This window comes from Epargyreus clarus, unplaced genomic scaffold, assembly GCF_041222505.1.
Source record: "Epargyreus clarus isolate Ecla_fem2 unplaced genomic scaffold, WU_Ecla_fem_2.2 ptg000014l, whole genome shotgun sequence".
Lineage (NCBI taxonomy): Eukaryota > Metazoa > Arthropoda > Insecta > Lepidoptera > Hesperiidae > Epargyreus > Epargyreus clarus.
This window is the reverse complement of record NW_027332222.1, coordinates 13,727,712-13,740,785: the sequence shown is the minus strand read 5'-3', so window position 1 is coordinate 13,740,785 and position 13,074 is coordinate 13,727,712. Positions and strand designations below refer to the sequence as shown.

The window sequence follows — 13,074 nt, the reverse complement described above, 5'->3', positions numbered from 1 at the left end:
ATTACCTGTTTGATGGAAACATTGGGGGCAGCAGTGGTGCTGTTGTCATCATAGCTCAATCCGGCCTCGGAGAGCTTCTTCACGATTTGTCTCAGGATAATCCTACAGGCATCTCGTGCAGTGCTAAGTTGGTCAAGTGGCACTGTAAAAAATATGAATCTTTTACTACTGACCAATTCATTTATACTAATCTTTATGGTTCCAATATATGCATCAAATGTTAGCACATTTTCACTAATATGTTTGTAAAAATATTATCAAACAAACATAATAATATGATTACTCATAAGGATTTACGATTGCACAATATTGAGTCACCACATTGAAATTTGAAAATAAAGCAATAGTTATGTCATGAAATTATATTAAAAAATGTCCAAAGTCATTTGACATCCTAACACTAATTACCACAAATAAGTGAAATACCTATAACAGAGTCAAGTAAAGAATCAGATATTAATGCCAATCTTGCATTTAACCATTCAAAATGACACTCCAAGAAAAGAATAAAACAAGATTGGAATTTAACTATTCAAAACATTATCATCTACTTACAATTGTTTGCATTGATGTTGATGAAATGTGCAGACAAGCACGCAATGCATGTGTAGAACAGATCCTGGGCGTCATCATGGTTCTGGAACTCATTCTCGCTAAGGAAACATAAAATTATTTTAATAATGACCCTTTGTGGCCGTGGAGCACTAAGATTAACTTTTACAACATTATTGAACTCTTTTGGATCTTTGTTGGACTTAATAGCACTCAGTAATGTTCAGGTTAACTTAGTTATATTAATATCAGCCATCCATGTTGATTGAATTACAGGCATATTCCTCAGCTGCATCACATTAACAGTACTAAAATATATAATATGCATTTTTTATCAGAGAAAGAAAACATTGTGACAAATTAACAATGTTTAAGAATTATCTTTATCTTAAAGATTGTTTAAGTATATTAATATCAGATTAGTGTCCTAATATACCTACACACTGACACCCTACATACTTAGTACACCTACTAAGCGTAATACACATCATGTTCATATTTTATAAGCAAAATTTTACCATTTTTATTTTGCATCCTGCCTACAAATTTTACATATTCCAAATCCATTCCAAATCAATTTTGAAATCTATGTATATGTAAAATCTATGTCATAAAATGAGGATGTATTTAATTCATTGATTGATTGAAGACTATCTAACTATTTCAAAATATAATTTTCATGAATCTATAATCTACATATAAGACATGTTCTTTAGCATTCCAAAATGTATGTAACATCCACATTACAGTAATACTATGAATAATGACTAGTTCGGCATAAAAAATACAACACCGTATCCATGTCATTGGCAATTTGAAGCAGAATATACTCTTATAAGATTAAATCAAATCAAATTATATTTATTTGTGAATTGCTTAATATACATATTTTAACAATACAATACTATGTATTTTGTCATCACTGACATACTCTTACTACTTATAAAAATACTCTTATTATTTCTGATCTTATTTAGTGACAAGTGCCACTAAACCAACTTATTAGCAATACTGTTAAAACATAATTAAACATAGAAATAAATCATTTGTTCTACATGTAGAACAATTACATAAAAAGAACAGTATTGCATAATTATGTACATAAAATATAAATTTCTACTATTAAAGCAATTAATTTTGTATTTTAAATCAAGGGAAAATGATTAGGTAAAATTGGAGGAATTTTTCAATGAGGGTATGTCACAAAATATGTCTTATTTCTTTATGATCAAGTTTTTCTGCCTACTAATAGTTGTAAAACATTTTTGCACGAGTTTATGATTTATTTTTTTATTTATATCTATCTACAGACACCTGAAATTAGGACAATGCCTTGGTATAAAAAATATGCGCATGCATCGTAAAATATAAAGTTTATTATTGTTATCTATACGATCAGATACTACAATTAAAAATACAGTTAAAAAGCATCGACGGAAACAAAAATAAACTGTAAAAATAAATAAATAGAGATAATGACTAAGCAGCCTATCAGACCGTAAAGTGGTAAGCGATGCTAATAGGAACTTACCTTTTGATAATAGCATGTATAATTTCAACTGCATCGTTTTTATCGAAAAATGGGCCATAAAGTGCTGTTAAAAATGGTTTAACAGTAGTAGCCCATTCTATATTTCCTCCTGAAGCGGCCATTTTCGGGAACGGCCAATCTCAAAATGTCAGTTTTCCATAATGACACTTTTCTAAAGCAGCAAAACTATCAGTCATCTCGATCGATGATATTCCACAGTCTTGCCAATGAAATTAAATATTTTTAAGAAAGTAAATACAAACATTCAAGCAAAATGTCAAAAATAACAAATGTTATTTTTTCAAAATTACACCGTTGAAATAAATATAATATAACTATATTGCATTTTTTAATTCCTTACTTAAAATTACATTTATATAAATATATTACTATATCGTAGTTGTATAATTACTATATCGTAGTTCAATACGAGATTCTCAATTCAACTAAAATAAGTCTCTATGAATTCAGGGTTGTCAGCTTTTAAACATTTACCAATAAATGGGTGAATTATTTCATCCTCACGATATTTTCCTTCACCGTTTAATCAAGTGGTTAATTTAGTATGCAGACTAAGGTTTAGATAAAATAACCGCTAGGCTTTCAAGGTTTCGTGTGATTGTTCGGCTTCGCCGACCTGCGCGCGCATTCCAACAGTCGTTGCTCGCGTGCCGTTGCTCAAGCTTTCTAGTCAGCCGAGTATTCGGTGGTTATCTCACATTCATGCGTATCGATTGGCTCACTCCGAGATCTTTGATTCACTGGACGATTGTACTTTGTGTATTAACTGAAATAAATAACTTTCTGCGTTCACATCATCACTTCTAATACGTACATCACTTTGAAAAATGAGAAGTGCTAGAACCGAGATATGAACCTCGGATCCCTCCGAATGAAAGGCCGAGTTTCCACTTCAACTCTTTTGACAAATTCAAATATTATGTAGAATATACAGGGCATCACAACAAGCTTGTAAAAAATAACTGAACTTTTGTTATATTCGAAATCTTCAACTTTATATATGATGCTTGGGGGACTATTTTAATACCTTTTGTGGACAGCCAGACCCATCCGAAGGGCCAAACATTCTCCCAGACACAATTAAAATTTTTATTAAGCCCCAGAAACAATCATTTTTTTTCCTACACAGGGTTTGTTTCAACAATAAATTATTTAGTTAAATGTCGATTTATTATTCATTATATTAATACAAAAATATAGAAATTTAGTAAAAATATGATCTTCCATTACTATTTAATTAAGTCTTAATCTTCATTCTGTTTGCTTCATATGAGTTTCGACTTTCATCCTCGAACCAATCCTGGATTTCAATATTCAAGTCGTCATCATCGTTAATATCGTTATTTGAATCTTCTGAAAATACAAATAAATTAATGAAGATATGAATTGCTGTGCATATAAAAAAATAATTTAATGTGAACTTAACATACCTAATTGAGTTTCGAGTAATTCACTTACAAGACTTGGTAGGTGATCGCCGTCGAACCAGTAAAATTGATATTGGTTCTTCTCCAACGTCCACCCATTATTCTCTCCAGTACTCCAGCAATTCTGTCAGCAAACTACCAAACATTTAAGGTAGCTGTCATCAGTCAGGCTTCAGGCTACCATTGTGACATTGATGACATGATGCATTCTTGTCTACGGTTTAGTGATAATTTAATATTTTTATCATTTCTCAATCTCCAATAATCCATTAATTATTGTGATTTCGTATTCAATCTACTTTAATTTGGATAAAGATTTATTACTAATTAAAGTATATCAATAATGTCAGTAGTACCCTCAAGGAAACGGAAGATATCTGCCGAAAATGGTCAAGAATATTCAGGTATTTACGATAACCTATAAATCGTGACAACAACATTGGAATTGTTTTTATTTTTGAACTTTTTTTTAATACTTCCAGAACGACCAACCAAGTCCCATATTCAGTGTCCATACTTGGACACAATAAACAGACATGTCCTGGACTTCGACTTTGAGAAGTTGTGTTCTATATCTTTGACGAGGATCAATGTATATGCTTGTTTAGTATGTGGGAAATATTTCCAGGTACGTTTTATTCTTATTATTGAACTACAGTAAAAGTTAAAGTCATAACAGCTCTGTTAAATGTTGCTGTTTTTCCGGTTTGAAATATGTTCTTAAGGGGAAACACAAAGATTAATCTTGGTTCTAAAGGGGGAGCATAATGTATAATAGAAGCAATATGTAACTTTAAATACTTTTAGAGTTTGTCTACTTTACTAGAGCTTTAATTTAGTTAACTTGCAAACCTTTCCCATTTTGCTATTTTCATAAAATTGCAAAGTGCTTTTACAGTATGTGTCTATTAATATTGTTTTTACAGGGAAGAGGGACTAACACTCATGCATATACCCACTCAGTGGCAGATGGGCACCATGTGTTTCTCAACCTACACACCTTGAAGTTCTACTGTCTGCCAGACAACTATGAAGTTATAGGTAAAGCACGAAAATGACACTACAATTATTCTTTGTTTATTGTACAGTATATATGGGTGGGAGTAGGTTGCTAGGTCGTCAAAGATGAGAAAGAAATATTCTTCAACACAAAGAAAAATTTTGATTATTTATTTTTTGATTTATGAACCTCCTAGCACCATATGTGGAAAGAAAAAAAATTAAGAGACTAGCTGACTTTTTTTGCCGAACACCTACGTAAACCTATGGTTGTTACTATTATAATACTTGTCATAGTAAGACAATTAATAAATATGTTAGCTTTTGGAATCCCATCTTGTGTGATATCTTTGAACCAATTAATGTTTTTACCAAATAAAAATATACTTATTTTTCTAATTATGATCATGTTCTTTTATAGACTCCTCTCTAAATGACATCAAATATGTCCTCAATCCAATTTTCACACCAGACCAAATAAAGCATTTAGACACCAACACCAAGATGTCCAGAGCTATAGACGGCACCATGTATATGCCAGGAATTGTTGGATTGAACAACATCAAGGCCAATGATTACTGCAATGTTATTTTACAGGTGAGTTAAAAATTACTTTCTTTTTCATGTACCCTCGACTCTCAACCATACTAATATTCTTTTTTAGGATAAGTGTTAAAGTACTAAGTTTATATTGCTACAGCATCAGCTATGTAATAATTAATGATGTGCCGAGTCGGCCATTTTTGGTATTCGAGTACTTTAGTACTCATATAAAAAAGAATCGAGTCAGTACTCGAGTCCAAAGTATTCACAAAGTACTCAAGTACTTTGCACAACATACAGTCCAATAACACGGAAGAGCAAAAAAGAAAAAAAAAACGCCACTCACTACACAAAATTAATCAAGTTTTTACTTGTACGAGTAGTATTTGTAGTGTATGAGTAACGTCAGTATTCGAGTATTACTGGTACTCGAGTATCACTATTGGTACTCGAGTATGCAAGTTTATGTAAGTACTCAAGTACTGACTCGAGTCGACCTGACTCGGCACATCTCTAGTAATAATGTATTAAAGTGAAATTATTGCTATTTGAGATTTTTCATATCTTGACTAATATGGACGCACATGCTGGAAATTTATCAGCTGCAAATTAGATCTATAAGTTTTGGTGCATCTACTCTACCATTATGGTCTACCATGTATTGTAAAATAAGTGTGTACACTTGGTCTTATTCATAAAAAGTTTTATAACTTTTATTAACTTGCAGTGCCTGTCTCAAGTGAGGCCCCTTCGGAACTATTTCCTGCGTGAAGAAAACTACGCGGATGTGAAGAGACCGCCAGGGGACTCATCCTTCTTGTTGGTACAGAGGTTTGGGGAATTATTACGAAAGCTGTGGAACCCGCGCGCGTTCAAGGCGCACGTATCACCACATGAAATGTTACAAGCTGTTGTGTTATGGTCTAAAAAGAGATTTCAGTTTATTAAACAAAGTAAGTTTATACTCACCATTTATAGAAAATATTTGAAAAAGCATATTGATCATATATTAATAAAATAATTTATCAATTTCTTTTTCTAGACAGTATAACTACAATTAATATTTTACAGGTGATCCTATAGACTTCCTTTCATGGTTTCTGAATTCACTTCATATGGCTCTGAATGGTACAAAGAAGCCAAATAGTTCAATAATTTACAAGTCCTTTCTTGGACACATGAGGATATACACAAGGTAAGTTACTTGATTACTAATTTCATTTTACACATTAATACAATGTAAATATGTTTAAAATAAATTATGAATATTTAAATTAATTGAATACAGGCCTATCAAAAGGCTTAAAAACTGCATTAAGCTCAATAAAAGGAAAAAGAAGAATAGCATACTAATCCATTGGACAATAAGTAGATACAAAAAATGCAATAAGATTTTAAACAAATTTATAACTTTATCTATAGTTAGTAAGGATTACATTTAACATATGATATTTTTAACACTTTGTAGAAAACTACCACCCCCTGATGCAGATGATGCAGCAAAAGTAGACCTAAGCAGTGAAGACTACAGTGAAATGATAACGGAGTCACCATTCCTGTATCTTACATGTGATTTACCACCGACACCACTATTCACTGATGAATTCAGGGAAAACATTATCCCACAGGTAACTTCGTATAAAGTGTAATAAATAAACCCATACAACATATAAATAGTGCTGACTATATTTGTTCTGGCATATATTATGAGGTATTCTAACTTAGTTCCCAGGGCTAGCAACAAAATAATGTATGGCATTATATGTAGAACTCAAATTTTATTTGTGGTTGACCTAGATGAAAAGAAATGTTTAGTCTTATAATCTGCTTACTTGTTATTTTTATATGGAGTGTGTATAAAACACTTTTTTAAACTTTTATTAGCTTGGGTTGTATGTATGTATGTAACTATGTAACGGAATCTTTGAACCGGATTTCTATCCACTTTGAACATTCAGTTTAATTAAAATTTTGAAGAATTATCAAAAACCGATGACAATACACGATTTTAATAATTTTGTACCATTGTCCTTATATAAGGAACAGTAAATAGTATAATTGTGAAAAAAGTGTAGGGCGCTTTTTGAAAACTGATAAATGGAGCAACCCAATGTCCCTTAATTGATTCCTAGATTGAAAATTATTTTCTACTTTTTAGTTGATTTTATCATAAAAGCTGCGTTTTTTAATTTTTTAAACTAAATTATTTTTACTATATTGTTGTAGGTGAATCTCTATCAACTACTATCTAAATTCAACGGACAATCATCTAAGGAATACAAAACATACAAGGAGAATTTTCTAAAGAGATTTGAGATAACACAACTGCCTCCATACTTGATTTTATATATCAAGAGGTTTACGAAAAACACATTCTTTGTGGAAAAGAATCCAACTGTTGTGAATTTTCCAGTCAAGTAAGTGAATTTTACTGAAAATTTAACATTTAAAGTACCACATGCATAATTACAAGTTTCTAACAAAAATACAATTTCTGTTATCTATTTTATATACAGAATTTTCAAAGTTTCAAGAATTTTAATTAAATAAATGACGTTTTTTCTTCCAGAAATGTCGACTTTGGAGATATACTAACGCCAGAAATAAAAGCAAAACACAATGGAAAGACGATATACGAGTTAGTGGGCAACATTGTTCATGATGGTACTCCAGAGAAAGGTACATACAGAGCTCATGTGCTGCACACTCCAACACAGCAATGGTAAGCAAATATTTCAGATATCGGTGCTCACAATCATTATTACTTAAAATCAGATGTCAAGCATGCCCATATCCTTTATAATGCTTCTTACAATGCAATTAATGCAATTTGTGTGGTACAGGAATTACATACAAAAAAGTGAATATGCAGTCTGATATTGCATACATTCATGCCATTCAAACCAGTTAATTATTATAAAAAAAACCAGACTGTTTAAAATGACATTAATCAAATGACACCACATCGGTTAAAATCCGTCTAGCTGTTTCGGGTATGGGAAAGAATGAGACATACATATGTTCAAAAAATATTATCCTCCTTATTCCACTAAAAAGTATAAAGAATCAGGACAACAGTTATTCAATAGCTTGTTATTTCTTTAAGGATATTTTTACGACTTATTTACTTACTACTACTAATACTTGTTCATTATTTGTTACAGGTATGAAATGCAAGATCTTCATGTAACCAGTATTTTGCCTCAAATGATCACATTGACGGAAGCATATATTCAAATATATGAATTAAAGCAGGACTGATATTAAGTTTAATAAAACAATTAATTGTCTCTTTTTTTCTTTATTTATTGAATATACAAATCCTGATATTACTTAGTCCCATTCAACAAATTCTTTGCCATGGAATGACCATTACACTTATAAAATTATGTTATACATATGAATATTTTATAAATACGAGACACAATTATTTTCCATGAATTAACTTTCATATAATAATGGCACAGAGGACTAATAATCCCTATCTTTCATATTGAGTTGTCATAGTTACTTCATGGAGAATAAACAGATACAATACATTTGTAATCAAAAAGTATTTGACACAGTCAGAGAAATTACCCATTTGATTACATTATTTTGATTATTCATACACTAGTAATTGATGTGGCCTATAATGAAAACCACACAACATCTATCTTATTGTTTTAAGCGAAACAAACATTGGCAATTATGATGGATTATAAATTAATGTCTACTAAAATAAAAAAAAAAACATCTAATACATATTAATGATTGGCTAACATATAAATAATAGATCACATTGAATGGTTACTTAACTTTTAAAATTTGACTACAGATCTGGAATAATTTAAATACGTAGCATACACAGACATCAATTTGTATGATTACGATTATATATTGTATTATAGACGATAGATAGGAATAAATATAGTTCAGAGATTTTAATCTCATATTGTGAATCATAGTTATGGGCGAATTTTCTCATAAACTGAGCTACCTTAGGTATAGATAGTAAATCAGTGACTTAGTGGCTCTCCCCCTTCTTGCCTGCCACACGTTTGAATTCACCCATGTTTGTGGTGGAGATCGGTGAACCATAGAATGCAAGATGGTCAATCTGTGTTACTTCACCACCCGACTGGTTGTCTTTTATAAATAGCTGAATGTTTTGAACATGCTGGAACTTTACGAATTTCAGAGGAACTGGATTGCCTTCCAAGTCGCTTGGAGTGAACCTGAAAATCATTTGTAGATTCTAAATTACAAGCATAAATATTACTTATTGGAGATGTAAATTAGGAAATTTGAAAATTTTGCAAAACTATTACAGGCAGTGTTTGACTGTCAACTTTGAATAATTTTATTTGACATGCTATCGAAAATCTATAACACAATATTTATAACCATTATATATTTATGTATATTTGACAAATATTAGGTTCAAATGGGTTTTGTCAACTTACTCTAAGTCTTGTACTGAAGAGTTACCGCCTGCCTGGTCGAAATCAAGTGTTCTTGGCTGGTTAATGAACAGTTTCACAAATTTAGGCCCCTTGTCACTGGGTCCCTTAATCTTTAAGGAATGCAGCTTTACAATCTAAAAAAAATAACATTCTACATAACAAGTTTTTTATAATATGCTTGTTAGTGTTGATTCTGTAAAGAATGAGTTTTAATTGTATTTAAATTGTTTTATTGCGTCTCAATAAATATAGACAATTAATTAGAAAAAAGCTAAAGTCATTTACTTAATTTCTTAATCGCTCTAGATTATAGGAAGTGGAAATAGAAGTATCCAATATTGGCAAAACACTGCAAATATTCTACTTACTTATACTACCTCTACCTTCGATCTTTACTAAAACTTATAATAACATACTGACTTATGCTGTAAACTCTATTATACTATGCTAAAACAACTGGGGTTCATTTTACCAGCTTTTAGTTTATTTGTGTTTCTTACAGCTGTTTTTATTATATCGAACATCCAAATAATAAATGTATATAGAATATTTACCTGATTGAAGGAAATGTTGATAATGAGCTGCTCATCACAGTCACTGGCCAAGTAGCCACCGCCGCTGTTCAGAGCATGTGCCAGGGGATGATCATCCGCCTCATTCAGACACTCGCATTCATTTTTAGTAATGAAAGTGACCAAGTCCATCTATAACAATAGAAAGGCTTATTTAATCTTTGCAGTACTGATCGCACTTGATCACATATCATGGATTTTGGCGGTGCAAGATGCAGGTGAAAATGATAAAAAAAAAGCTAATAATAACTTCTACACAATTGCATACATCTCTCAAAAATTTCTTTACTAATCTGTTTGTACAATCAAGTATTTGAATATTGGTGAATAGAAGGTCTCAGTGAAAGTAAAAGGAATGAATTTGTATTACATTATAATTTACTGAAGAACATTACTAATATCTGGATTACATTTTGTCCAGTTGCCTTTTACAATTCATGCAAGAGAGATTAATAGTGTCTTAGTCATAAATACCAGTTATAAAACCAGGAAGTATCTAAAAAACTGTCATACTCAAATAATTATTACTTACATGTCCTGCAACAGCAGAATCTTCATCGCCCGCTTCATCAGTACCGTAGTACTGTCTCACTTTGTTCTCTAGAGCAGCAGGATCTGCACCTTGTAGCCGGTCAATCCTAGTCTGTAAATTAATAGACACAATACATTATTTGAAGGCGGTCTGCCTTTGTTCTACTCCTGAGACACACCTTTTCTGCCTAATAACAACAGTGTTAAGTGCTACTGTGTTACACTTTGAAGGGAGACACGTTTCCGAGGAATAGGAGCTTAGTGTTCATGGATAGGGGCCGATCTGTGGTCATGCTCAGGTAGGAATCTAATCTAATCTATTGTTCAGTTAGGATTATAGATGTTCATGTGCAGCAGAATCCACTTACCATCAGATGGAGAGAGTGCTCGGTTGGCACTCTAAATGTAAAAAAAAATACTAAGAGTACGAAAACCAAGTGGTATTGGTAGATTGGTAGGTCAACAGTAAACATGATATGAAATACAAATTAATAAAAATATACAAAGACAGATGTGTTGACAGAGAGAGGATATAACTTTCATTACTTGAATCTCAGAAATATTTTAGAACATTGTCAATGCTTACCCGATTTTTATAGAAGACGAATGTAGGCATCGCACTGATGCCCTGAGCACTGGCAGTTTCAGCGCATCTGTCCACATCGACTTTCAGAAACACTGCCCTGGGGAACTTCGCTGGTAGCTGCTCAAAGATTGGAGCGATGCGTTGACAAGGCGGACACCTAATCACACCAAATTCACAATATATTGAACCAATTTCACTCATAACTTGGGACGATGACTCGAGAATTTGATACTCAAAAAGGTTATACATACCAAGTCGCTGTGAAGTCCACGACTACTAACTTGGTACCGGCATTAGCCATTTCGGACTGAAAATGGGCTTCATTCTCTATAACAGTGGCCAAACCCATTGTTTCTTCGGACTAGAATCGAAAAATGGAATAACAACAATTATACGATGATACTTCAAAATGGTGACTTCTGACTGGAATGGTACAGTGTTGCCTGTTGCCAGTTGCCACTGCGACAATTAAAAAAATGGTGATGAATGCGTTCACTTTATGTTTGGACGTACTAAGTAATAATCTGAGGTGATAATTGTACCAAATTAATATATTTGGTACAGACACCAATATTAATATTTGGGTTAAATAACAATATTTTACTCCAATAACCATTCCGGTTCTTTTGGTAGTATTATCGAAAATAGGATCTTTAACTCTTAATCACCAATCGCCATTTTGCTATATACTGGTGTGATGGCATAATGAAGTAAATTTAAAACTACGTTCCGAAATCAAACATTTTAATTTCAGTCACGTCGTCAAGATAATTATGATATAGTTCTAACAATTTGAAATGATCAAGTTGGATCAAAAAATATAATCTGTAAAAGTAATATTAAAATACCCTGCAGGAATAATTTTCTAAAGCCTACTTATCTATTCAAAGATTGAATTACGGAGAAACGGCTATAAGCCGCCCGCTGCGAGGCACATCTTCGCAATTACTTATCTTAAGCTCTGTGGATACCATCCATTTTTCTAAATAAACTTGAATTTAAAGAAAAATACTTCTTACTCCCTTGTTTTGTGTAAATAAAAACGCCTGATATAAAGTCACTAGCAATTAATATTAACGAACAATTTAGTAATAATTTTTAAGCTTTAAACGCCTGATCGTCCATCCGATGTTAATTAATCACTAGCCATTGTCATTACAACTTTTATAAAAACAAATTAAGTCCTTATTTTTGGGCTTATATCACTTTTCCAAAAATCACATATTAATTTACCGTGGTTACAAAAATATTTGTGACAGTGTAACTAAAACGACAATCGGAAGAAGGACAGTCCTTCACAAACATTAAATTTTAAAATATAATAAAATTAAACATAAAATGTAACATTATGTTCACAGTTAGAAATAATAAATAAATACACTACATTATTTTATTGTAAGTAAAAAGTCTACTTGTACAAATAGCGGGATCATGTTTCAATTTATTTTAACGAAGCCACACGAGATATAAAAGGGAATTCTTGGGGATAAACAACAGTTTACTTTTGAGTTCAGTCCGGGTTTTACGGGAACAATTCGAATGCGAAGAAAAAATAGTTATCATTATTACTATGATGTTATATCCAGTGTATTTTTTGACTGTCTGTTTTATGCTAGTTTCAAGCTTTCCAGATTTTGAAAGTAATCAAGGACTTATCGAAACGCCGAAATTTAAAAACGCAAAGTTCCCTAATAATTTGGATCTAATTAAATATTTGGAGTCTTTGCATGGTGTTATTAACTTTTACAGTCGTCATAAAAATGATATTGATATAATTTTTTATTTTGGTTTATTTTTAGCCAACGGTGAAAAAATGCCTAATTAAATGTATTTATCTAAAAATCACAGTTTAATCTAATTTAATAAA

At 31.7% G+C, this 13,074-nt stretch overlaps 3 protein-coding genes across 19 annotated transcripts in view; 1 reads left to right on the top strand and 2 right to left on the bottom strand.

The window, feature by feature from the left end:
* Positions 1-2,246, bottom strand: part of poe (E3 ubiquitin-protein ligase-like protein poe) — a 49,153-nt gene extending 46,907 nt beyond the window's left edge. For all 17 annotated transcript variants that reach the window (XM_073079097.1, XM_073079102.1, XM_073079099.1 and 14 more), the window contains exons 1-3: positions 2,084-2,246; positions 556-653; positions 6-142 (exon numbers count right to left, since the gene is read on the bottom strand). In XM_073079097.1, the coding sequence (XP_072935198.1) occupies positions 6-142; positions 556-653; positions 2,084-2,205 (357 nt within the window). In that variant the 5' untranslated portion in view covers positions 2,206-2,246. The remainder of the gene's footprint in view (positions 1-5; positions 143-555; positions 654-2,083) is intronic.
* A 1,472-nt stretch (positions 2,247-3,718) lies between these two features.
* Positions 3,719-8,363, top strand: Usp39 (ubiquitin specific protease 39). The gene is made up of 10 exons (XM_073079094.1): positions 3,719-3,935; positions 4,014-4,159; positions 4,458-4,572; positions 4,952-5,127; positions 5,801-6,026; positions 6,145-6,268; positions 6,542-6,701; positions 7,300-7,490; positions 7,643-7,795; positions 8,238-8,363. The coding sequence occupies exons 1-10, from the start codon at positions 3,875-3,877 to the stop codon at positions 8,332-8,334; spliced, it is 1,449 nt and encodes a 482-aa protein (XP_072935195.1). The 5' UTR covers positions 3,719-3,874; the 3' UTR covers positions 8,335-8,363.
* On the bottom strand, positions 8,359-11,650 carry Txl (Thioredoxin-like). The gene is made up of 6 exons (XM_073079095.1): positions 11,459-11,650; positions 11,208-11,364; positions 10,623-10,733; positions 10,073-10,222; positions 9,519-9,652; positions 8,359-9,290 (listed from the first exon to the last, which is right to left on the bottom strand). The coding sequence occupies exons 1-6, from the start codon at positions 11,554-11,556 to the stop codon at positions 9,080-9,082; spliced, it is 861 nt and encodes a 286-aa protein (XP_072935196.1). The 5' UTR covers positions 11,557-11,650; the 3' UTR covers positions 8,359-9,079.
* Positions 11,651-13,074: the final 1,424 nt, after the last annotated feature.